This window comes from Colobus angolensis, unplaced genomic scaffold (genome assembly GCF_000951035.1).
Source record: "Colobus angolensis palliatus isolate OR3802 unplaced genomic scaffold, Cang.pa_1.0 Scaffold74, whole genome shotgun sequence".
In the NCBI taxonomy this organism is placed as follows: domain Eukaryota; kingdom Metazoa; phylum Chordata; class Mammalia; order Primates; family Cercopithecidae; genus Colobus; species Colobus angolensis.
The window spans coordinates 9921170-9946666 of NW_012121154.1; the positions used below are offsets into that span (position 1 = coordinate 9921170).

Consider the following 25497-nt stretch of genomic DNA (forward strand, 5'->3'; position numbering starts at 1 on the left):
GCTTGTGAGGCACTCCTGGGCTTCTCATGACACACATTTCCCCAGAGCCGAGTCTCGATAGGACTTCCTTGGGGGCCTCAGTAAAATTGTTTATGGGAGATTTGGTGGGCGGGAGGCTCACCTGAAATCTCATAATTTGTATTGCTCATCCTTACCCTCCTCCTGCCTTGATATACTGAGAACAACAACCCCTTCCTTCTTCAGTGCCATGTCCTCCTTTCCCCAGTACTGTTGGAACTCTCTGCTCCTTTTAGAATTAAGCGCAGGGCTTGCTTCAGAGGAGATAGAACTGGAATGGCTTAAGTAAAATGTGATCTGGGACATTGGTGTGCTGACCCTTAAAACAAGGGTATGGGCAAAACCCCAGGATATGGCCCTGACCTTTGGGCTAATAGACCCCTTTCTCCAAGAAGAGGAAAGGCCTAGCTGCTGTGTTCCTGGAGGTGGTGAGGGTGGGCATCTGTATAGAACCTTGGGTTGGCTCCTGTGCCTCCCAGTTCTTCTTGAGCCTTATTTTTTTGGCCTTAAAAATTCTTTATTATGTTGGGAAACTGAGTAGTAACTATATTTTTTACATCTATCTATTGTTCACCATATATGCCTGACTGTCACACAGAACAGTGGTCATTTATGATTATGTAGAATATAAAATTTACTTTCAGGCCAATTTTAAACTTTACTTGATTACAACATTAAAGTCTATTCAGGGATGCTTGCTCAGTCTTGTAAGTTTGATGCACTTATAGTAAGATTATCTGCTTGCATCTTTAAAAACAGTGCAATGAACATTATTAGTTATTGTATTGGGTATCTCAAAACTTTACCATGTTGGCCAGCTCTGCCTAGGTGTAATCTGACAGTGCCTCGCCTCAGCTGCCCTACCTGTGTCTTGCTTTCTGCCCAGGGCGCCTAGGAAAATCTATTTACTGCCTACACACGTACAGCTTGGAAGTATGGTTGGGCATGATGCCCAGGAGAATAATCCACGACCAATGGTGGCAAGGAGCTGAAAGATAAATAATCTTCCTTTCCGTCTCCAAAGTGGGTAATTGTGAGGTGCACTCCAAGCAGCTTAAAATCCAGGGTGGTCACTAATTTGATAATGCCCCATTTACTGGTATACTTTTCTTCCCTGTTTCATTCTTCCCAGTCCCTTATGCCAACCCTGGCTAGAGTGATCCTAGAGTTATATTGCTCCCTGAGATAAGTTCTTATCTGAGTGTGAATTTCCCCATACACTGTGTCTGAAGCAGAGATTTGAGTGCAATTAATTTATTTGGGGAAGGATACTAGGAAAGGCCATTAGGGGAATGTTTAAACAGAGACCTGAAGGTGGGGAGGGAACAAGCACGAGGCTGTGGGGAAAGCACATTTCTAGAAGATCAAACAGTCATCACAGACTATACTTGGTAGACTCACTGTTCAAGGATAGTGAAAAGGTCAGTGAGACAAGTGGAGCAAACAAGGGGCAGAGTGATAGGAACTGAGGGCAAAGGAAAAAGGAGGTGAGGTGCAGACAGATCACATAGACCCAAGGAGGCCATTGTAAAGATTGTGGCCCTCATTTATAGTAAAATGGGAAGCGATATGCATATTGAGCAGGGGCGTGATCTAACTTGCTTCATAAAAGGATTGCTGTAGCTGCTGTGTGGAAGATGGACTGCAGCAGGGCAAGGGGAGAACTATTATAATCTAATGGCTTGGACTGGTGAAACGGAGCAAGGGCTAAGTGACTGTGTTTGGATGTATTCTCAACTTTTCAAGATTGGCTGCTTGGCCAGGCACAGTGGCTCACGCCTGTAATCCTAGCACTTTGGGAGGCTGAGGCAGGTGGATCACCTGAGGTCAGGAGTTTCAGACCAGCCTGGCCAACATGGTAAAACCCTGTCTCTATAGAACTACAAAAATTAACCAGGCATGGTGGCGGGCACCTGTAGTCCCAGCTACTTGGGAGGCTGAGGCAGGAGAATGGCATGAACCCGGAAGGTGGAGCTTGCAGTGAGCTGAGATCAGGCCACTGCACTCCAGCCTGGGTGACAGAGTGAGACTCCATCTCAAAAAAAAAAAAATATATATATATATATATATATATTTATATATATATACACACACACATATGCATGCTGCCGGATTTGATGGCAATATGAGATTTGATGGGAATATGAGAAAAAGAGACAAGTCAAGGGTGACTCACTGTAAGGTTTTTTGGCTAGAACAGGTAGAAGGGCATGTGGGTGTGTATGTATACATGGGAGGGGCAGGAAAGAAGAGTTTCATTTGGATTTGCTCAGTTTGACATGCCTAATAGACATCCCAGTGGAGATGTGAGGTAGAGTTTGGAGATGAGTCAGAAGGCCAGGTAAGAGGTCGGGGCTGGAGAGACACATTTAGGAGTCATCAGTATATGAAAGATATTGCTCATCATGGGACGATTTCATTTTGTTCAGTAAAGATTTCAGATGATGTAATCAGAAAGCACTATAGGATTTATTAGAATGTTTTATTTGAATGAATATTTGGAAAGGTTATTTTGTCTGTCCATCAAATGGCCTTACAAGCCATTTGATTATAAGATGTGGTTTGTCTCAGGTGGGGTTTAACACTGTTGCTTAAAATGGCATTTTTCCACAGTAGATGAGACAAATTGCACCATCTTTTATGTAAACAGGCTTCTTTGATCCACATACTTTACGGTGCAGTTTTTTTTCTTTTTTTTAATCAATAGTGCTCCTTTTTTGGCTGTAGAGATGGCAGAGTTAATATTTTACTGAGAAAATGGCCTTCCATAGCAAACTAGGTTCTGGCTGTCCCCTTCATCCTCCCCTGTGGAGTTGCATTTGCCACAAGTCACAGCAGATCCTCACTGGGCAGCAATTGGGGTGACTACATGGGTCAGGGGCCTCATTGCCACTGAGATTTTCCAGAGCTCCCTCTTACCATCATAGACAGTCAAGTGTCACAGATGCTCTGTGAAGCTGTGATTTGGTTCAAGAGCTTGAATAACCAGAGCTACTTCAGAACCAGGCCATACTGAACTCTCCCATCTTTGTCACCATTTCACAGCGTGTGCCTGGATCACACCTCCGTTCTCCTCATGTCATGTCTATCCCTTTGCCTGATCCTGCTGTCTCTCCTTGTGGTTTCCAGATATTGCCTGGTCCTGTCTTCCCCTTCAGTGATGGTCTCCCAGTCTCCACTGATAATCTTTTTTTTTTTTTTTTTGAGACAGTGCCTTGCTCTGTCACCCAGGCTGGAGTTCAGTGGCATGATCTCGGCTCACTGCAACCTCTGCCTCCCGTGTTCAAATGATACTCCCGCCTCAGTCTCCTGAATAGCTGGGATTACAAGTGTGCACCACCATGCCTGGCTAATTTTTTGTGTTTTCAGCAGAGAGGGGATGGACAGACTGGTCTTGAACTCCTGAGCTCAGGCAATCCGCCCACCTCAGCCACCCAACATGTTAGGATTACAGGCGTGAGCCACTGTGTCCAGTCTCTACTGATATATTGATTCTCAAAATTTTTTTTTTTTTTTCTGAGATGGAGTCTTGCTCTGTTGCCCAGGCTGGAGTGCAATGGTGCGATCTAGGCTCGCTGCAACCTCCGCCTCCCAGGTTCAAGCAATTCTCCTGCCTCAGCCTCCTGAGTAGCCGGCACCACAGGCATCCACCACCATGCCCGGCTAATTTTTGTATTTTTAGTAGAGACAGGGTTTCCCTGTGTTGGCCAGGCTAGTCTCGAACTCCTGACCTCAGGTGATCCACCTGCCTCAGCCTCCCAAAGTGCTGGGATTACAGGTGTGAGCCACCTCTCCTGGCCATCAAAATTCTTAATTTAGCACCTCATAGAATAATGGGATTTTATGGCTGAAAGGGATTGTAGAAGTAATCTGGTTCTTTGGTCTTTCATTTTATTCTGATTATTATTTTTGAGACAGCGTCTTGCTCTGTTGCCCAGGCTGGGGTGCACTGACACTCTTATGGCTCACTACAGCCTCGAACTCTCTGGCCCAAGTGATCTTTCTACCTCAACCTTCTGAGTAGCTGGGACTACAGGCACACACCACCATGCCCAGCTTGTTCTTAATATTTTTTTCATTTTTTTGTAGAGATGGGGTTTCACTATGTTGCCCAGGTGGGTCTCAAACTCCTGGCCTCAAGCGATCCTCCTGCCTTGGCCTCCAAAAGTGTTGGAATTGTAGGTATGAGCACCTTGCCCCACATGTTTTATTATGTTTAATAATGAGGCATTGAGGACTAGGAAAGCGTGGTGATTTGCTGTGAAGTAAATACCAGGATAATGCAGAACTGAAACGAGAACTGATGTCTCTAGAATCTTAATTCACAATGCTTCCTTTCTCACTGTGAAAGCACATGGTATGTTATCGAGAGCACAAAGTATGTTGCAAACCTATTTGCAAAGGTTTACTCTTATTATGCTAGTAATATTAGTCAAATGTCTAGGTGGTACTCCAGAAGGGAAAAATTAGTGTAGAAAGTTTTTTTTGCCTTGAAAGATCTTCCCATTTTAAAGATAAGAAAATCTAGCTGATAGCTGGCTATCTCATTTGGATACAAATTCCTGCTTAAAAAAAAAAAAAGACCAAATATATGGTGATTGTTTTTCTTCTTTTTCTTTTCTTTTTTTTGAGACAGAGCCTCATCTGTTGCCCAGGCTGGAGTGCAGTGGCACGATCTCAGCTCACTGCAACCTCCGCTTCCTGGGTTCAAGTGATTCTCCTGTCTCAGCCTCCCACGTAGCTACAGATGTGTGCCACCATGCCCAGCTAATTTTTTTGTTTGTTTAGATGGAGTCTCGCTCTGTCACCAGGCTGGAGTGAAGTGGCGCAACCTTGGGTTACTGCAACTTCCGCCTCCTGGTTTCCAGAGATTCTCCTGCCTTAGCCTCCTGAGTAGCTGGGACTACAGGCGTGTGCCACCATGCCTAGCTAATTTTTTTTTTTTTTTTTGGTATTTTTAGTAGAGACGGCGTTTCACTGTGTTAGCCAGGATGGTCTCAGTATTCTAACCTCATGATCCGCCTGCCTTAGCCTCCCAAAGTGCTGGGATTACAGGTGTGAGCCACTATGCCCAGCTGTGATTATTTTTCTAATGAGAAAATTTCCTCTTTCTCCCCCAAAAGGTCCCCTCTCCCCCTGCCCCAGTTAAAATTCATAAACTTTTGGCCTGGTGTGGTGGCTTACACCTGTAATCTCAGCACTTTGGGAGGCTGAGGCAGACAGATCATGAGGTCAGGAGTTCGAGACCAGCCTGGCCAACATGGTGAAAGCACATCTCTACTAAAAATACAAAAAAATTAGCCAAGTGTGTTGGCGGATGCCTATAATCCTAGCTACTCAGGAGGCTGAGGCAGGAGGATTGCTTGAATCCAGGAGGCGGAGGTTGCAGTGAGCCGAGATCATGCCACTGCACTCCAGCCTGGGTGACAAAGTGAGACTCAATCTCGTTTTAAAAAAAAATTATATATATATACATACATACACACACATATACACACACACACACTTTTAGGTCAAAAAATGTCAGCTTGTACTATTTAATATGCTAATTTAGTCATACACATTTAAAATAACAATAAGAGAAATTCATTTCCCCACCCCCCCCATACTCACCTCTCAACAGAGCATTTCTATTCTATTTTTCTTCACAAATATCTTTGACACCAATGTTTTTTTTTATTCCTGGAGCCATTTTTTGAGTCATCAAGCAGATTCCCAAAGTAACTCATCCATACCCTTGGTTGTAAGATCCTGTCACTAGGATTTTCATCCTAAGCTACAAGCATCCATTTACCAAACACTGGATTTTCATTTGTTCTGTAGTGTGTATATTATGTGATTCAATATAATAACTTGCTGTCTTGCTTTTTCAAGTAATATTTAAAAGGCATGTTTGTAGATAGATCCAGACCTTCCAATTGTTAGGACATAGCCCAGAAATTGTTTCACATTCTTGGTTTTTTTCAAAAAATAAAGCAGTGCTATCAGGTTGCTTTCTTAAATATTGAAAACTAACACTGATTAAATTCCACGCTTCTGTGCCCTCCCTAAATTGTATGTTATTTTTCACAGTGAAGTCACTGAGAGACACTGGATCATATTAGAATTTCAATAAAAGCTCAAATATAAGGCCAGTCCTTCTTTTCTACAGTTTAATCTTGGGGGAGGGGGAACCTTGACCTAAATTTAGATATCTTTGGTAACTCCATGCAGGGAAGCCCGTGTCCATGGACTTTCTCCTGATTGCTGTCTTTTATGGCATTTGCTAGATGTGACAGTGAAGAAATAAGTGGGTCATTATCAGTGCTATACCGCTGTCCCCGAGGGAAACCCGGCCTATGTCCTACTGATAGATACTGTCAGCCTTAACATGTTCATGTATCAGAAATCATTTTATTTTCCTACACAAACAATATTTGCCATTGTGCTGCTGAATTGGAGTGACACAGAATCACACTGTGTTTATTTAGACTTAAAAGCCTAGAGGGCTTGTGGAGCTATGCTAAAAATGGCATGAAATGAGTGCAAACAACTTCTTCACTCCGTGTATATTGATTTCTCCCTTGAGATCTTTTCTGTGTCCCTCTTGGATTTGTAGAAGTGTCAAACTTTAAAGTCAAACTTTAAGAAAATTACCTTTTATTTTCCCCCGGTAGAATAGCTAATACAATAGTTAGCATATTTATATTTTTGGAAAGTTCAGATGTGTCTGCTTTTGCAAATCATAGAATTGTGATAATTGGGAAAAATGATATCCATTAGAAACCCGTTTGTTAGGCCCTTTTACACGTTGCTGGTGAGAGTGCAAAGTAATATACAGTGATCTTTGATTTCAGAAGCCGCTTGTGTTTTAATTGTGATGCTTTTCTGTAAATGCAAAACTCTTATAACCTGAAATTTGTCTCCCTTGTATCTACTGTTGTTTCCAGGGCTGTTCAAAGACTTCCCTTTTCACATTTGCATTTCTTGAGTATCCTGTGGTTTTCATAATAAAAAGCAGCTTCTTCAGGGCTCCTGAGGGTGTGGAAGGCAGGTCCTTTGCGGGGCTGATTGCTCTTTTGGGGTCCTGGAGCTACCACACATCCTAGAGAGTAAAACTGGGAACAGGTGTACAGTTTCAGTCTCCTCACAGGACTTTAGGATGGTAGAATTGTTTAATAGTTTATAGTCACTGTGGTAGGATTTATCAGAAATTGCTCTTCCTTCTTGCTTTGGAAAAAATAATGTGTGATATTATAATCTTTGTTACTAAAAGCCTTCTTTTCTCTGTAGGATCAAAGTGCTTGACTTTGTTGGTTGAAATCCACCCTGTTAACAATGTGAAGGTTCTAAAGGCTGTGGATAACTATATTTGGGTTCAGGTAAGTAAGCATGCCATTCATCACTTACCTCATTAATCAAAAGGTATGCAGCCTGGAGGAATTGGGGTTTACAAAGTACTTTCACTCTATCATTATTATATTTACTCCTCAGAACAGTCTTGTAGACTACTGTGGCTGGAAGTATCCGCTCTTTCTTTGCAAGCATGGAAATTAAGAACTCGAAGCTAGCTCCACCAACTCTGTCATGCTATCATTTGTTTCATAGTAGTGTAATATTTTCTCATGATAAAATATCAAATATTAAATATTTTCTCATTATAAAATATCAAATATTAAATATAATTAATATTTTCTCATGGTAAAATATCAAATATTATAAATTATTAAACACATTTAAGGGAAGCTTTAAAATGGTCTATGTAATGTATTTACATGGTTGACAGATTAAATATCTGTGATTAAATGGCTTAATCCCTGAATTTATCAACTTCAAGAGTTGATGCAGAAACTGCGCGTATAGTGTAGATGGCATAGATATAGTCAGTCCTCATTATTTGGAGATTCCATATTTGCAAATTCTACTACTCCTAAAATTTATTTGGAACGCCTAAATTAAACACTTACAGTACTTGGCCAGTTATGTGCAGATATATGCTGAGTGGTGAAAGAATTTGTCTTCCAACATGTACATTCGCAATTGAGATTGAACATGGCGATGCCCTACCTTTTTTGTTTTAGCTCTCATACTAAAATGACGGTTGTTTTCATGGCCTAGTTCCATCTTTTGTGCTTTTTCCTGGCGATTTCATTGTTTAAACGGCTTCCAGGCATAGCGCTGAGGCACTGTCTAGTGTTCCTAAGTGCAAGAAGACTGTCAGATGCCTTAGGGAGAAAATATGTGTTTCAGATAAGCTTCATTCAGTCATGAGTTACTGTGCTGTTGGCCATGAGGTTAAGGAGTGTCTTTAAATAGAAACACACAAAACAAAGTTATATACTGATCTATTGACAAACATATTGTGACTAGAGGCTTACAAGAATTTATCCTTGTTTGGGTTTGGATCATAATCCCAAAAGACAATCCTGAACAACATAATCCTAAATGTTGAAATCCTGAAAGATGAAAATCCCTGATGTCTAAAGTCCCAAAAGTCATGATCCCAGGATAGTTAGGATACACGAGTGTCTATACTTTCAAAACTGTGTATGTTATTATTGCCTATTTTATTGTATACAGTGGACTATGAAGTGTTCTTTTGTGTTTTGCTTCTCAGATAATTCTTCTTTTAAAAATGTCAGTACATCTTTTTTTTTTTTTTTTTTTGAGACGGAGTCTCGCTCTGTCTCCCAGGCTGGAGTGCAGTGGCGTGATCTCCACTCACTGCAAGCTCCACCTCCCAGGTTCACGCCATTCTCCTGTCTCAGCCTCCTGTGTAGCTGGGACTACAGGTGCCCGCCACTGTGCCCGGCCAATTTTTGTATTTTTAGTAGAGACGGGGTTTCACAGTGTTAGCCAGGATGGTCTCAATCTCCTGACCTCGTGATCCGCCCATCTCGGCCTCCCAAAGTGCTGGGATTACAGGCGTGAGCCACCGTGCCCGGCCGTCAGTACATCTTTTAAATAATTTTTGAAATTATTATCTTCCAGAATTATATTTTTGGGATTTTGATCTTTTGGGGTTTCAATATTTAGGATATGGCATTTGGGACTGTGTCTTTCAGAATTATGATCAACTCCCTTTGTATTTTCCCTAGAAACAATGGTTCAGTATTCAGTATATAGTATTTGTGGTGATGTTACTAAAACATAACTACTACAGATAATTTGAATCAACTGTATGTGTTCATGCGGTGCTACAGCATAATTTCCTTTCGCCTAATTTCACATTTTGTTACAGGGTCAAAATATCGTTTCTTTTGGTCTAGCTGGAGTCAATCTGCACCACTCAAAATGTCTGCCTTTCTGTCCCCCAAGCTACTACCAGCCTCCAGCCTATGGGCCTCCCTATTCCAGTGGGTTAGGTGAGAGGGTTGTCTCTGTCTGCCCAGGGTCCTCCCCTGTCAGCCAGTCCTTTCAGCTGCACATTTCCCAGCCACTCCTGACAGCACTGTGGGTCACTCCTCAATTCCAGACATGGCCTAGCCTGAAGCTCCCAAGCTGCATTCCCCTACCCTCAGGAAGCTACTCTGTCTACACTGTCATCAGTGTGGGATGGCTGGGGGACAGAGTACACTTCCCTTTTCTGGTCTGTTCTTTGGCTTGCTCAGCATCTTGTTAGAGCCATATAGATGGTGGAGACTGAAGGATTGGGGTAACTAAAGGGAATTGGAACATAGAAAGGGGAAAAGTTTTTAAAAGCAAGTGGTTGTATACATTGCAAATATATTAAAAACTACCAGAAATTGTATATACTAAAGTGGTTAAAATGGTAAATTTTATGTTATGTGAACTCAGTTTAAAAAAAAGTGGCTGGGTGCGGCGGCTCATGCCTATGATCCTAGCACTTTGGGAGGCTAAGGAGGGTGGATTGCTAGAGCTCAGGAGTTTGAGACCAGCCTGGCCAACATGGCAAAACCCCATCTAAAAATATAAAATATATAAAAATTAGTACTAAAAATACTAAAAATATAAAAATTAGCCAGGCATTGTGGTGCACTACTGTAATCCCATCTACTCAGAAGGCTGAGGTGGGAGAATCGCTTGAACCTGGGAGGCGGAGGTTTCAGTGAGCCAAGATTGTGCCATTGCACTCCAGCCTGGGCAACAGAGCAAAACTCCATCTCAAAAAAAAGAAAAAAAAAAAGTTAAAAGTACGTGGAACAGGACAGCATCTATAGGCCAAAGGAAAGGTCCCCACCCAAATAAAGTAAAATTTGTACTCATTCCGTGGACTCATCTCAGTCCCTAGCCCTGCCTCCTGCCCCGGTGTCTATGCCTCTGGAGAGAGAAACTCCTCCAAACCCCAGTGGCAAATCCCCACCTTCTCCCTCCTGCCTCTAGAGAAATGACATCTACTGTCCATTGAGTTGGTCTTGCCGTGGGATCAATTTCCTTTTTCTTATAAAAACATCCATGGTGATCTCCAGTAGCACATTTCCCTAACTCTGCATGTGTAGTCTTGACCACCTACACAGAGGAGGACAGTGGCAGGTGGGGGTTGGATCCCAATCCGGGACCCTTTGAGTGTTCCCTTTCAGCATGAGGTGTGTCTTCAAGATAGTTCCAGTGGGTAATTCCACACCCTCTACATACCTACACTACAGACCTCCAAAGACCAATATTCATTCTAAGTCTAGCTCCTTATTTGTGAAGGTAAATTTTCCTAAGTAAATATAATCTGCTGATTCACGAAGTAACTCATCCATACCCTTGGTTGTAAGATCCTGTCACTAGGATTTTCATCCTAAGCCACAAGCATCCATTTACCAAACACTGGATTTTCATTTGTTCTGTAATGTGTATATTACGTGATTCAATATAATAACTCACTTACTGTCTTGCTTTTTCAAATAATATTTAAAAGGCATGTTTATAGATAGATCCAGACCTTCCAATTGTTAGGACATAGCCCAGAAATTGTTTTACGTTCTTGGCTTTTTTCAAAAAATAAAGCAGTGCTCTCAGGTTGCTTTCTTAAATATTAAAAACTAACACTGATTAAATTCCACGCTTCTATGCCATCCCCAAATTGTATGTTATCACCTTGAGTGCTTTTGTAGAGCTGTGTCTGAAGCCTGTCTGCTTTTGGTTTCCAGGCCTTACTCTGGGAACACCTTATAATAGAAAGAAAAACAACACCTACCTAAATGGGACTTTAAAAATAACATTTTTCCTGATTGTCACAGGAAAACCAGGCAGAGGTTTAGAGGTTGGCAGTTACATCTCTTCAGCACCTCAGTCCATGTCACGTTCCTAAGCAGGCATGCCCTGGCCACCTCTGTAGAGCTGGAGGCCATACCATCTTCCGTAGGAGCAGATATCTCCATATTTTGAGGCCCTGAACATTTGTTCTCCTATCCTGTATGTGGTGTCATTCATCTCTGCTTTTCCTCAACTCTGGTATACAAAGTATCTTGTTTGATGTGCGACATTTTCCAAATTATGAGACAGTTAGTTCTGTATTATTTTTGTAGCTGAATTTTGCATTGCTATTTTATAATTTTGACACTATTGCTCTGAAGCATGTTTTGCTTTTCATTTCTAAAAGGGAACTCAACTATAAATGTTCCAAAAATTGACTAGTACTATTTTTAATCTGATATTATGCAAATTTAGGACACTAGGAAATAATAAAAAATTGTCCTAAGTTTAGTCTGACTAATGACTGAGAGATTGGGACATAAAAGTTATGTCCTTTTATATTATTTTCAAGTTTTGGGTGAGGAAAAGAACAAAATTCACAGGTCTTTCATGCTGCAAAATAAAACGACTGGTTTACAGTTGCCCTTTTGAGTCATCCTGTGACCAATTTTTCCTCATTATCACAGTTGACAGGGTCAGGACTTGTGTTGCTGGCAGCCTGCTTTGTCCTGCAAACAGACACATAGTGGTGGGCTCATATGGGAGAGCACAGAGGAGGAGGAATGGGGTATACTTAAGCCTTTTCTTCCTGGTGACAGTTGTTCTGTGCTTTCAGGCTTGTAAATCCTCAACTCGTGTGACACCATGACTCACTGTTCTTTCTTGACAAGTTCTGGTTATGTTGTGCTTTGTCTCTTGGATGTGGGACTTTGGAAGTTGTCGTGGGGAATATTGCTTGGCTCTCAAATTATATACTAGGTTTAGTTGCACAAAGACTATGTTGATGTGTGTGTGTGTGTGTGTGTGTGAAATAGAACATTCTGTATAAATGTTGTTTGCATTATTTCTGATTGGTTTCAGAATCAAATATTCCAGATAGGAAGCACCATCCCTAGAAATAGCTTCAACTTTAACATTTACTGTTTATTTTACTTTATTTTTAGACAGAGTCCTGCTCTCTATCACCCAGGCTGGAGTATAGTGGCATGATCTTGGCTCACTCCAACTTCCACCTCCTGGGTTCAAGTGATCCTTCCATCTCAACCTCCTGAGTAGCTGGGACTACAGGCACGTGCCACCACACTTGGCTAATCTTTTGTATTTTTTGTAGAGATGGGGTCTTGCCATGTTGCCCAGGCTGGTCTTGAACTCCTGAGGTCAAGTGATTTGCCTGTCTTGGCTTTCTAAAGTGCTGGGGATACAGGTGTGAGCCACTGTGCCCAGCCAGAAGCCTTACTGTTTAAATAAGTAAAGATAGTGTTGTATTTGAGATCAATTCCCCTCTGGAAAGCTGAGGTCCTGACAGTGTTCTGTTTTCTTGCTTGCTTTGACCTGCAATGTGTGTGTGCAGGTGATTCCCCTAAACTCTTCTGTGATTCCCAGTTTCTTCAATGGTATGTAATAGTACAGTCATCAAGCACAACTTTGGAAATACTTGTTCAAGCAAGGTAGTTGCTTACAATTATGATTAATTTCTTTTTTACAGTTTCTCTACCCACATTTTGAAAGTCATCCTCTTCCAGAGAACCATCTGTTACTGATTTCAGAAGAGAAATGTAAGTGTATCTTTAGGTGGAATATAGGAATTTCATGAATGGCATATCATGTCCTAGTGTGGGACATGATTGAATCTTCTAGATATCCACCTGCCATTGCCGAGGGTCCACTGAACTTTGATGTCCATATGAGACCTGGAATTCCTTGGGAAGGACTTTTCCTTTGGCCCCCAAGTGTTGTTCCCTTTGGCTCTGTTCAGCTTTCTCATCCTGGGAATGATGGGCTCTTGCATACATGCATTTGCAATTTAGTCCCATGGTAGAATGTTTGTAGAACAGGTCATTTTTGTCATTTTTAGTTCATTCGTCTTTTGGGTGTCTGTCACAGTTGTCATTTTTAGTTCATCTGTCTTTTGGATGTCTGTCACGGTGGATAACTATAATATGGAGATGCTTGGATGGAGAGAGGGGAAGTTTATAGTAGCTAAAAGAATTCCATGGCAGAACTTAAGACCTACTAACTTAGACAAATTCAGGTAGAGGCAAATAAGTTTAGGACATAAAAGGTTATGTCCTTCCATGATGATTTCAAGTTAGGGGAGGGAGAGGAAAGACAAAATTTACTAGTGGAGCTTGTAAGCTGTCTTTCGCATTACAAGATGAAACTGCTAGTTTATAGTTGGAAGGACAGGCTTGAGGGGTAAGGCTTTGTTCAGTGTCTAAGCTCTTGTTCAGTTTTGTAACTAGGACCAGCAGAAGGTAAATATGGCTGAATTCAAATTGTTACTGATAGAAAGGGACCATCTACACAGATTGTCTTTAGTGTTCAGGGTTTTGTTCAAGTGAAATTGACCGCTATTAAAATGCTTCCCCAAAATGTCTCGTATAATGAGTTTTTATCTGGTATGTTCATACAAACAAGTGTTTGGTATTTGGGAATTGGAGATAAACTCTGCTAAGGAAGCCCTTGTTAGCCCTATACAACACTGATGGTATAGGGAAGCCAAGTACTTGCTGAGGGAACCCAGGGAAGCAGGTGGGCTAAATGCTTCATGTATTGTTGATATTGAGGAGCAGAATAAATGCAGGACTTGAAATTAACTGTAAAGGGAAGATGGAGAAAAATGGGTTTCAAAAAGTTTTTGAACCTCTATTGTGAGGTTACAGTTTGTGATAATGTTGTTTTTATGGCCAGTTGTTCAATCTGCATTGCTTTTATAACACTGTTTTTACAAGTGTTAGGCAAAAATAGTACTCATATGTTTCCTTAAAGTTAAATTATCTTTCTCTGTTTTTCTTTTAAAGATATTGAGCAATTTCGTATCCATGTCACCCAAGAAGATGGAAATAGAGTGGTAAAGATTTGAAACTCTTTTCGCCTCATAGTTTTTGTTCCACAAAGAACTACATTACTAGACTGCTAAAGAAAATTAATGTTATTGATATGTAATGTTTTCTTTATTTGATGACTTTCGAAGTATAGACTTGCTGTTCTAATGTGTGAAATGATACAAATATATATGAAGTTAATTATCCCATTTTTCTCTATCTCAACGCTCAATCTCAGTATCCTGAAGAAGCTGATAACAGCCTGTGTATCTTTCCACAGCTTTTACCTTGCTCGTGCAAACCTATGTAAGGTTGTAAAGTATTGTGGGGATTCAATTGTTTTTACCAAAGTAGAATCATAATACATAAATTTACCTGCTGCTTTTGTGTTTGCTTTTGCTTAGTAGGTAAAAAGATCAGGAGTATCCCTATGGGTTACTAAAATAGAGATGTAACTAATTGGTTATTTACTCTAATTTTTATATGTACATATATGCATATCATGGGATCATACCATATATTTATACCATATATACAATCATACTATATATCATACCATATATGGGTTTCATAGAGTGTAATTTTTTTGCTTGTGTTCCACATGTACCTTTTTTTTTTTTAATCTCTTTTGTTCACAGCCTGGTATGTATCATACTTTTCTCCATACTAATACTAATCTCCTACCCCCACCTCTGACCCACCCAGGGGCTTATTATCCATTTCTTACTCATTCAGCTTTGTGGAATTACCTACAAGTAAACTAGAATAGCTCCAATTCAGTCTCTTTAGAAGTAGATAATGGTCCCTGCTATGGATAGACATTCACTAAATTGCCAGTTTTTTGTTTTTGCTTTTGAATTATAAATCATCTTAAACTTTTTTTCCTATAGCCTTATGTACTGGTACGTATATTTATTTGAGCTAAATCCTCAGGGATGGAGTGTTTGATGAGTACATCCATTTAATAAATTCCAACAGATTTTTCCAGGTTGCTTTCCAAAAAATTTCTAACAGTTGACAATGTTTGAAGCAAAATTTGAGAGTACATTTTCCCTCAATTCATATCATGAAAAGGTATACTTACCTTTTAAAAAATTTCCAATTTGATGAGTTTAAGTTGATAGCATATTATCTTAGTCTGTATCTCCCTTAATATTAATGCATTTCACCATCTTTTCCTCAGCGTACTGGCTATTTGATTTGCTTTTTCAAAAATTGTTTAGTTGTATCCTTATCTATTTTTCTACTGGGCTGTCTTTTTCTTGATAATTTATATAGGTTCTTAATATGTTACTGATATTAAAAATGATTTTCTTCAATATTTAGTCTGCATCAAAATTGTCTCTGAAGATTTTAATGTTTCTCTGAAGATTTTAAAGTTAAATGAACAAATTGAAACAGAAAATGGCACTTACAAATTGTGTATCAGCTATTGAAAGCCTTGAATCAAGAAGCCTGGCTGGAAAATTGCCAGGAGAAAGTGTGTCACTGAAGCTCTGGGCTACCATTGTCCTGCAGGGGCTAAGTGGATGGGAGCACAAGGACAGACAGGGCCAGGGGTCAGAAGAGGGTCAAGCCCAGGAGGAAAGATCAAGGCTGAATCCCAAAGCCAGTGATGAGAATTTAGAAGAGAAATAAATAAGCAAGTTGGGGTCAGGAACTGGGAATGAGCATAGACAGGGGACTGACTGGTTAGAAGAGGGCTTGAGAGCAGAGAGAGAGAGGCGGACAGACACACACTGGGAAGAGTGATGGAGAGGACACCTGTCAGCAGCCCAGAAAAGATTCTGCCATTCAGGATGGTACAGCTTTAGCATTCCTTAATTCACATGTGTTCTTCCAAGAAGTACTTCTGCCCTCATTTTTAAAGGCTTAGATGACAGCTTCATACAGCATAAGTGTAAGACTATCTCTATCATGCAGGGATGTTGCAAAGAATATGCAATTCCACATATTCTTCGCAACATCCCTGCATGATAGAAATGGTATTAGGCTTATCCCTATTTTTACAGAGAAGACAGCAGGCAAGACTCACAGAGGTGAGGTGACTCTAGAGAGGAACAAAATTGAGATTTGAACCTGGGTATGCTACAATCTGACATTCATGTTCTTGTTAGTACATACCTTTACCTGGAATGGTTCTCAAATCTACTCCAACTCAACAAATTTCAGAAAAATGATTGCCCAAAGTTTAGAGACAGACAGGTCCTCTTGGATCTTTTCTCTGGCATCACTTTCCTCTTGTCTAAATGTAATGGACAGGGTAAGCAGGAAATAGTGGTTTACAACTCTTTATGCCACATGGTTCCCCTCAAGTTCCAAGTTACCATGGGTGAAGAAATCCCTGTGAGGATTAAGGAGAGTTTAGGCATGAACATGGACCAGTCTGGTGTTTCTTTTTTCTTCATTTCTTCTACCCCAACCTGTCTTTATTCTTTACTCTTTACTCATCTATCTCAATGTAGATTCCTTTTGCTTAGTTAGCATTTTGAGGAAAGTTAATTCTTAACTGCTTCTGTTAAATTATTTTGAGGTCAGCTGATGCACTGAAAGGCCACTGGGAGGATTCCAGGACATAGATTCCAGACCTTGCTGAACTAACTATGCGGCCTAATCTAAGTGCTGAGAGCCTCAGTTTTCTTACCTGTTAAGGGATTGAATTGGATGGTTTCTAGAATCTCCTGATTTTACAGTTTCATAGTTCTGACTTTGCTACTTAGTAAACAAACATTTTATACTTATAATATCTTTGGCAATTTACTCTTGTACACCTTATTTCATTTTCTGCCTTTTGTTTTGTTGTTTTTTTATTATACTTCATGTTCTAGGGTACATGTGCACAACGTGCAGGTTTGTTACATATGTATACATGTGCCATGTTGGTGTGCTGCACCCATTAACTCGTCATTTACATTAGGTATATCTCCCAATGCTATCCTTCCCCTCTCCCTCCACCCCACAACGGACCCTGGTGTGTGATATTCCCCTTCCTATGTCCAAGTGTTCTCATTGTTCAATTCCCACCTATGAGTGAGAACATGTGGTGTTTGGTTTTCTGTTCTTGCGATAGTTTGCTGAGAATGATGGTTTCCAGCTGCATCCATGTCCCTACAAAGGACATGAACTCATCTGTTTTTATGGCTGCATAGTATTCCATGCAGGCATAAAAAAGGATTTTTTTCTTTTTTTGAGATGGAGTCTTGCTCTGTCACCCAGACTGGAATGCAGTGGTGTAATCTCTGCTCACTGTAACCTCCATCTCTTGGGTTCAAGTGATTCTCCTGCCTCAGCCTCCCAATTAGCTGGGATTACAGGTGTGCACCACCATGCCTGGCTAATTTTTGTATTTTTTTAGTAGAGATGGGGTTTCACCATGTTGACCAGGCTGGTCTCGAACTCCTGACCTCAGGTGATCCACCTACCTCAGCCTCCCAAAGTGCTGGGATTACAGATGTGAGCCACTGTGCCTGGCCCATTTTCCGCCTTCTGAACAAACATTCCTTGAGCACTGTTACATGCTAGAAACAATCAATGCATTGGTAATAGAAACGTGTTGTAGAAGAGTGTGTACTCTTTGCGGGAGGCTTATAGCATTAATTAAAATGTAATTGTCATAGAAGCATGCCAGTGCACCATGGGAAAACAGGTGAGGATTATATTACATCTTGGGGATGTGAGGGAAGGCTTTGTGTAGAACACAATGTGTAAGTCAGGCCTTGAAGAATGAGTAGTTAAGTATTGCTGAGAGATGGGCAATATCATCGTACTCATCATGGGAGACATAAAGGTGAGAGGCATGCCCAAAGCTGCATGGTTGGTTTATGGCCAAACTGGGGTCATTGTCTACTACTTTCCACTGCCAGGCCTGAGTTTTTCCTTGGTATCACAGCCTTTGTCTTTGGTAGTGGAGGGTTCTTGTCTGCAGAGGCTTGACTTGAGAGAGTTAGGTACAGAACGGTAAGTTCCGAATCTTCTATTAATACAGCTATTGATTTGTGGGAGGTGTGGTGTTGTCTTCAACAGCCTCAGCCTATCTGCTAAACTAAGAGCAATAATACAATCATATATTATAAGTGGGAAGAAGAGGAGGCAATGAAATGATGTCTTAAAACATTTCTGGAAAGACTGTGTGTGCTAGGGGTGGGGAGCTTCTAACAGTGAACTGTGGAAATATTTACATGTATCATAAAGATAGACATGGAAAATAATTATGAATTCCAGATATGTTCTCCTTTAAAAGTTATTCATACCTTTTTTTTTTTTTTTTCATTTTTAGGTGATTAAAAATTCTGGCCATCTCCCGAGAGACAGAATAGTTGAGGATTTCGTTTGGGCTCAGTGGGATATGTCAGAACAGAGATTATACTACATTGACCTGAAGGTGAAAAAACTAGTTCATGGGCACTCTTTTTTTTTTTCAAACAAAAATATTAATTTTTTTAGAGACAGGGTCTTGCTCTCTTGCTGAGGCTGGAGCCCAGTGGTGTGATCATAGCTCACTGCAGCCTTGAACTCCAGGGCTCAAGTGATCCTCCCGCCTCAGGCTCCTAAAACATGGAGTACAGGCATGAGCCATAGTGCTTGGCCCCAGCACTTTTTTTTATAAGAACAATTTGATTTTGACATTATTACTGCAGTTCACTAATTACTACATTTTCATTGATGGAAATAGTGAAGTTTTATTAAACCTAATGATGAAAAGATTTTCGTAATTGTTTGCTTCTTGACTGCTTCCTTTTCTTTTTTTCCTAGTTTTTAAATAAATATGTCATTCTATTTTCTCTTTTAGAAATCAAGGAGTATCTTAAAATGTATCCAGTTTTATGCTGATGAGAGCTATAACTTAATGGTAAGTCCAGAAAATGATCACACTACAGGAAAGTTTATGATACATTACTCTTTTTTTTTTTTTTTGAGATGGAGTCTTGCTCTGTCACCCAGGCTGGAGTGCAGTGGTGTGATCTCGGCTCACTGCAAGCTCCACCTCCGGGGTTCACGCATTCTTCCGCCTCAGCCTCCCGAGTAGCTGGGACTACAGGTGCCCGCCACCCTGCCTGGCTGATTTTTTTGTATTTTTAGTAGAGACGGGGTTTCGCCGTATTATCCAGGATTGTCTGGATCTCCTGACCTCGTGATCCGCCGGCCTCGGCCTCCCAAAGTGCTGGGATTACAGGCGTGAGCCACCACCAATACATTATCCTCCTTTAAGAGAATTGCTATTATAAGCAGCACTTTAGCATTCCTGATGTTTGTGTTAGTCACTCGTATGAGCAAGTAAAATTAGTTCTTGCCATCTCCAGGCTTCCACTCTATAACAAATCCAGTTCATTAGGTCCTTAGAAGAACACACACCAGAAATGTTCGCTAACTGAATGCTTCACATCAAAGAAACACGTGTAAGTGAGGATTAGTGGAAGGTATTAGGTTGGCGCAAAAGTAATTGCGGTTTCTAATCATTTAAAAGTAATGGCAAAAACTGCAGTTACTTTTACACCAACCTAATAATTTTTGGGGTCTGTAAGAGATAACTTTAAGGGGTTACAAGTTACTTGACCCAAAAGGACTTGTGAGGATGGTGGATTTGAGAATAAAGAGACAAGTCAATGAGAGGGTATAGTTTAACCAAAATCTAGCATTACCCCTGAAAAAGCTATCTGGAACATTAGCATTGTGTTGCATCGATGGAAAAAAGAAAAAGCTTCTAAAAATAGGAAAATTTAAATTTAAGAATTTGAATTTTTTAAAAGATTTTTAAAAAGCATTGTGGTGAAGAGTCCTTAATATCTTTGTGATGGGCAATACAGTGTTGTTTTTTGTTTTCGTTTTTTTGTTTTTTTCTTTTTTAGACAGTCTCACTCTGTTGCCCTGACTGGAGTGCAGTGGCATGATCTCTTCTCACTGCAACCTCTGCCTCCTGGATTCAATCAATTATCCTGCCTCAGCCTCCCTAGTACCTGGGATTACAGGAACCTGTCACCATGACCAGCTAATTTTTGTATTTTAGTAGGGATGGGATTTCACCATGTTGGCCAGGCTGGTATTGAACTCCTGACCTCAAGCAATCCACTTGCCTTGGCCTCCCAAGGTTCTGGAATTACAGGTGTGAGCCACCATGCCGGTCTGTTCTTGAGTAGGACTAATGTTGCTGTCTAATACAGATTGTTATGCCGTTGCAAGAATTACACTTACCCATCCTGCGCTTCTGTTGGCTCATCTACTCTCCTTCTAAAGACACCCAGTCTTTCCTTTCTTACTCAGTCATCTATGTCTTGTAAAAGATGGTTGCTTCCAATTGGTCTATTGTACAACCTGTTTTTGATATTCAAATCTAAGACAAAGTTTGTCAAGCATTAACCCTTTAAGAAATAAATAAACATCAAGCTCATGATTGTATGTAAACTCCAGAGTATTTTCAATGGACTTTCTATGCAATGGATTTGGAGTATAACCTCTGAAGATAATGATGGTTACATTTCATTATTAGGCAAGCACAATATTTTTCTGGTTTACTTGGGCTTGCTCTGGTTTTCAGAACTGTCATCACTTTCATTGTGGGTTCATTTTCTTCTGATTTTTTTGACAGTTTGAAGTACCCTTGGACGTATCATTAAGCAACTCGGGATTTAAGTAAGTTATTCATAGGTCGTTACTAATTTTTATAGATACTTGTGGGCAAAATGATTATATTTATTCCTACTTTATGCTATGCAGATAAAAAGAGAGTTTGATATACTGTGTCCATCTTTTTTTGTATTCCCATTCTCCATAGCAAATACAAACAACTTTATCAAACATGAACCCAGGATTTTACATATAAAGTCAATTGTATTGATTTTCTTAGCCATTTATTTCTGTAGTGCATCTCCATTTATTTTGATATATGGATATACCCTTTTCCCTGTGATTAAATAGAAGGATTCGATGGGTCAGAGAGCTACACTGAGAATCAAACATTGAAACACTTTTTATTGCCATCAAAGAGGATGTCACAGGTCAATCCAGTTGTAGCTCAGTTGAGTTTATTGTTTTTTTTTCTGTTTTCCTTTTTACACAAAAGACAAGGGTTTTTCCTTTTTCCACTCTATTTTACATGTAGCGGAAACATGAGATGCTTCTGAAAAAGTAAGCATAAGGCCATCAATGTGTAGAAGACATGAAGATCTTTCTAAATTAGAGTAATGATGATAATCCTGAACTGTTAAGTATTTCACTAGCTTTATTTCGTCATATATGAACATTTAGCTTACTTTGCTTACTTCAAAGTGCTTACTTTGAAACTAGTATGTGCATTACTCTATATCAGAAAAGTTATAAAAATGTAAGATGAAAGTAATATTTTTTCCTTATCATTAGGCTAATGCCATTTATATACCATGTATTTTGAAAAAACTACAGAATTTATTAACCAAAAAAAAGTTATCTACTTAAATTTCTCAGGAATGTGTTTCCATTTCTGTGGGTATATTATTTAGTGGTTACTCACATCGTTTATGAAGGGATGTATTTTTAAATGCATACAATAATTTCTCATTCTTTGTGTTCTTAGACTTGTCAACTTTGGATGTGATTATCATCAAGACCGAGAAAAATTATCGAAACACCTGACTCTGTGTGTTTTTACCAACCGTACAGGTAAACTAGGGTTATATTTATCAATTTATTCAACTGTACTTGAGTTCTAGACAAAATTTACTCATCCTTTAGCTATATGGAGTCTGAATATAGAACAGATCTACATTTTTATGTTGGTGATCATATGGATTGTCATATATCAAATCATCTTCATTAATTTTAAATATACACTGTCTATATTGAGGAAGCCACAGTTGTTATTAACAGCAGAATTTTTCTTCTAGTAGTTATTATTTGTATGGTTCTAACAGAGAAGATGGATTTGTATTTAACCAATCTACATTTTCTCACCTGCTTCATCTTTTAACAAATGGCAAACAACGATAGCTGTGCTTTCTGGGTCAGGCTTACTGATGTGTTTGGTTCTAAACTTGTGTACCTGGCTTTAAGAGCCATGCTGCAGCCTACTGATGTGAACAATCAGAGCTTGACATAAAGTTATTAATGTGAAATATTTTGTTCCTTAATACCAGTTTTTATAGATAGAAAAAAAGCAGAGGGAAAAGAAGAATACCTAAAGATGAGAGAAGATGAATATGATTACATTCAGTAAATCTGGTGAAAAACTGCTCATTAACCTTAATAATCATCTAAATAATCAGCTCTGATAACTACATGTAGTAGCCATTTTTAATATCTCAACTTTAATGGACATTTACTACTTGAGTTAAGTAGCATTTGGACTAAAATTGTATTCCTTTGAAGTCAAATTATTGTGGGATATTCACCCATTAGGCCAACATGTATTGAGCACTTACTGTTTGCTAGGTGTTGGGGATATGATAAGTAAAACTGCCCTAATCTTTATTAGCGTAAAGGTTACTATTTGGCGCAGATTTTAGACATTACACAAGTGCACACTTAGTATTTAAATAGAATTATATTATGAATGAGCATTATAGAAAGTCATGAAAACTTATGATGGAGGTTTAATAGAAGATACTAGTATCTTCAACCATGTTCTAGTTCAGCCAGTCCATCCTTGTTTCTGCCTCCTTCCAAGATATTCCATCCCATTCCATTCTTAGTCCTGAAAATTGCCCCCTTTCCCACTTCATTCCTGCATAATCCATTCTCCCTTTTCCTGTCCACCTCAGGTATCCCTCAGCTGTACTCATCCCTTCATGCACCAGTCCTAGAGAGCTCAAGGAGGTGGTATTTCAGTGGAGACTTGAAGGTTATGTATGAACTAAGACCATGTCAGTGAAGTAGAGTGAGTGTGAGAGAGAAAGCTGGAGAGGTAGGCAGGGGCCAGGCCATATGGGACCTTGTAGATCATGGGAGGATTTTAGACTTTATCCTAAGAATGATGAGAAGTCATTGAAGGGTATGTTTTGTTACTATACAATTTATTTTGAGAATGCACAAGCTCACTGTAAAGTTCAAAAATATAATGAACATCCATGTACCTTTTACTTATACAATCATATTTATAGTATTTGCTTGATCATTCTCACTATATATATGTATCATTTTATTTTTTGACCAAGTCCATTCAAAAGTAGGTTGCAGACACCATAACACCTAACCACTAGATAATTTAGCACACACCTCCTTTGATTAAGGACACTTCTATATAATCTCTGTTCCCTTATTACTGAAATAAATTATCACATTAGTCAACAAACTTTATTTTTCTATTCAAATTTTCATAATTTCTTCAAAAATGTCATATATATGTATGTGTGTATATATAAATATATATGTATGTATATAACTTTTAAAGTCAGGATTCCATCAAGAGTCATGCATTACATTTGGCCATTTAAATCTTCATAGTCTGTTAATGTACAACAATTCTTACATCCTATTCCCTGCCTTTCTTTTCATTGACATATTGAAGAGTCCAGCCCATTTGTCTTGTGGAATGATCCACATTCTGGATTTATCTAATTGTTTACTTACATAGGCATTTAACTTTTTCCTCTATACATTTCCTGTAAATTGGAAGCTCCGCACAACTGAGTAAAGGCACAGTTAGACATAAGTTAAGCATTTTTAGTGAGAATACTTCATAGGTGATGTTGTGAACTTCGCTTTTATCAGATCAGGAGGCCTATAATGTCAGGATGTCTTACTGTTAGTGATGCTAAGTCTGGTCGTTTGGTTAAGTGGTAACCACTGTATGTCTCCCTTATGAAGGCACATTTTAACCTCTGAATTAGTAATTTGTAGGAGGGTACTTTGTCACCATGTGACTATTCTATTCTCAGCTTTTCACCTGTCAGTTTTAGGATTCACTGATACTCCTTCACCAAAGCATCTATGCAGGAAATGACATGATTAAATACATATTTTCAAAAGATCACTGTGGCTGCTATATGGAGGATGGATTGGGTCGGGTACGGTGACTTACGCCTGTAATCCCAGCACTTTGGGAGGCCAAGGCAGGTGGATCACCTGAGGTCAGGAGTTTGAGAGCAGCCTGGCCAACATGGCAAAACCCCATCTCTAGTAAAAATACAAAAAATTAGCTGGGTGTGGTGGCTCATGCCTGTAGTCCCAGCTACTCAGAGGCTAAGGCAGGAGAATCACTTGAACCCAAGAGGCAGAGGTTGCAGTGAGCTGAAGTCATACCACTGCACTCCAGCATGGGCAATAGAGTGAGACTCCATCAAAAAAAAAAAGATGACAAAAGATGAAGGATGGGTTGGAGGAGGCAAGAGAAAAAGTGGGAAGATGAGCAGTTAAGTCTAGTCCTACATTTGAAATAAGGGTGAACTAGGATGGGCAGTACAGGTGAAAAGATCTAGATGGGATTGGGATGCATTTTAGAGATGAAATTAAGATAATTTGCTATAAATTACACGGAAGAGGAATGGTTCTCAGGTTTCTGGCATCGGCAAATGAGTGAACAGTAGTGTAGTTTACTGAGGTATAGGGGTTTTGATGGAGCTTAGGAAGATAATGAGTTTTGTTTTGGACATGTTGACTAAAAGATCTGGAGCTTAGAAGAGGGGTCAGGCCTGGCAATGAATAAATGTGTAAACTCTTAGAATATAGCTGGCATTTGAAGCCGTGGGTGGGGCGAGTATTTGGTCAGGAGGGAAGACACTTATGAATAAGATCTGGGAACATAAATATATAAAGATTAGGTGGAACATCCAAAGGAAAAGGAAAAAAGAATGGAGAGAGAGAAAGGAAAAACCAAAACAAGTCTGGTATTGTAGTAGCTGAAGGCACAGGGTAGTTTCACAAAGAAATGACTGAATAGGTAGTGAGAGGTGGAGTCCACTGTGTCTAGTAGCATGAAGATTACTGTGAGCTGTTTGTGTTGTGGAATTGAGGTGAAATCTTGGCTATGCTGGGTTAAGTGGCATATGAGAATTGAAAAAAGTCATAGCAGCATGTGTAGATGTGAGAGAGGCAGCAGCTGGACAGGAAAATAGGATTTAGGGAATATTTTAAGACAGAGACTCTAGGATGTTTGAATGCTTACAGCATATGTTGAGTGGAGAGGAAACAGGACAATACATAGCAGAGAGGAATAACTGGCACAGTGAATTTGCTTAGAAGGTGGAATGGGATCCAGAGTTCACATGGAGGGATCAGGGTGGGTTCTTCCCTGGTACTTTGCTTTATTTATTTATGAATGAGGCGGAGTCCTGCTCTGCTCTGTTGCCCAGGCTGGAGTGCAATGGAGTGATCTCAGCTCACTGCAAACTCCGCCTCCTGGGTT

General features: G+C 39.8%; 1 protein-coding gene across 1 annotated transcript in view; it reads left to right on the plus strand.

Moving 5' to 3' along the window:
• GSAP (gamma-secretase activating protein) overlaps positions 1-25497 on the plus strand; it is a 104380-nt gene that overhangs the window by 20391 nt on the left and 58492 nt on the right. The window contains exons 6-12 of the mRNA XM_011927720.1: positions 7291-7379; positions 12848-12917; positions 14163-14212; positions 18463-18567; positions 18976-19035; positions 20770-20813; positions 21733-21818. Coding sequence (XP_011783110.1) covers positions 18532-18567; positions 18976-19035; positions 20770-20813; positions 21733-21818 — 226 coding nt within the window. The 5' untranslated portion in view covers positions 7291-7379; positions 12848-12917; positions 14163-14212; positions 18463-18531. The remainder of the gene's footprint in view (positions 1-7290; positions 7380-12847; positions 12918-14162; positions 14213-18462; positions 18568-18975; positions 19036-20769; positions 20814-21732; positions 21819-25497) is intronic.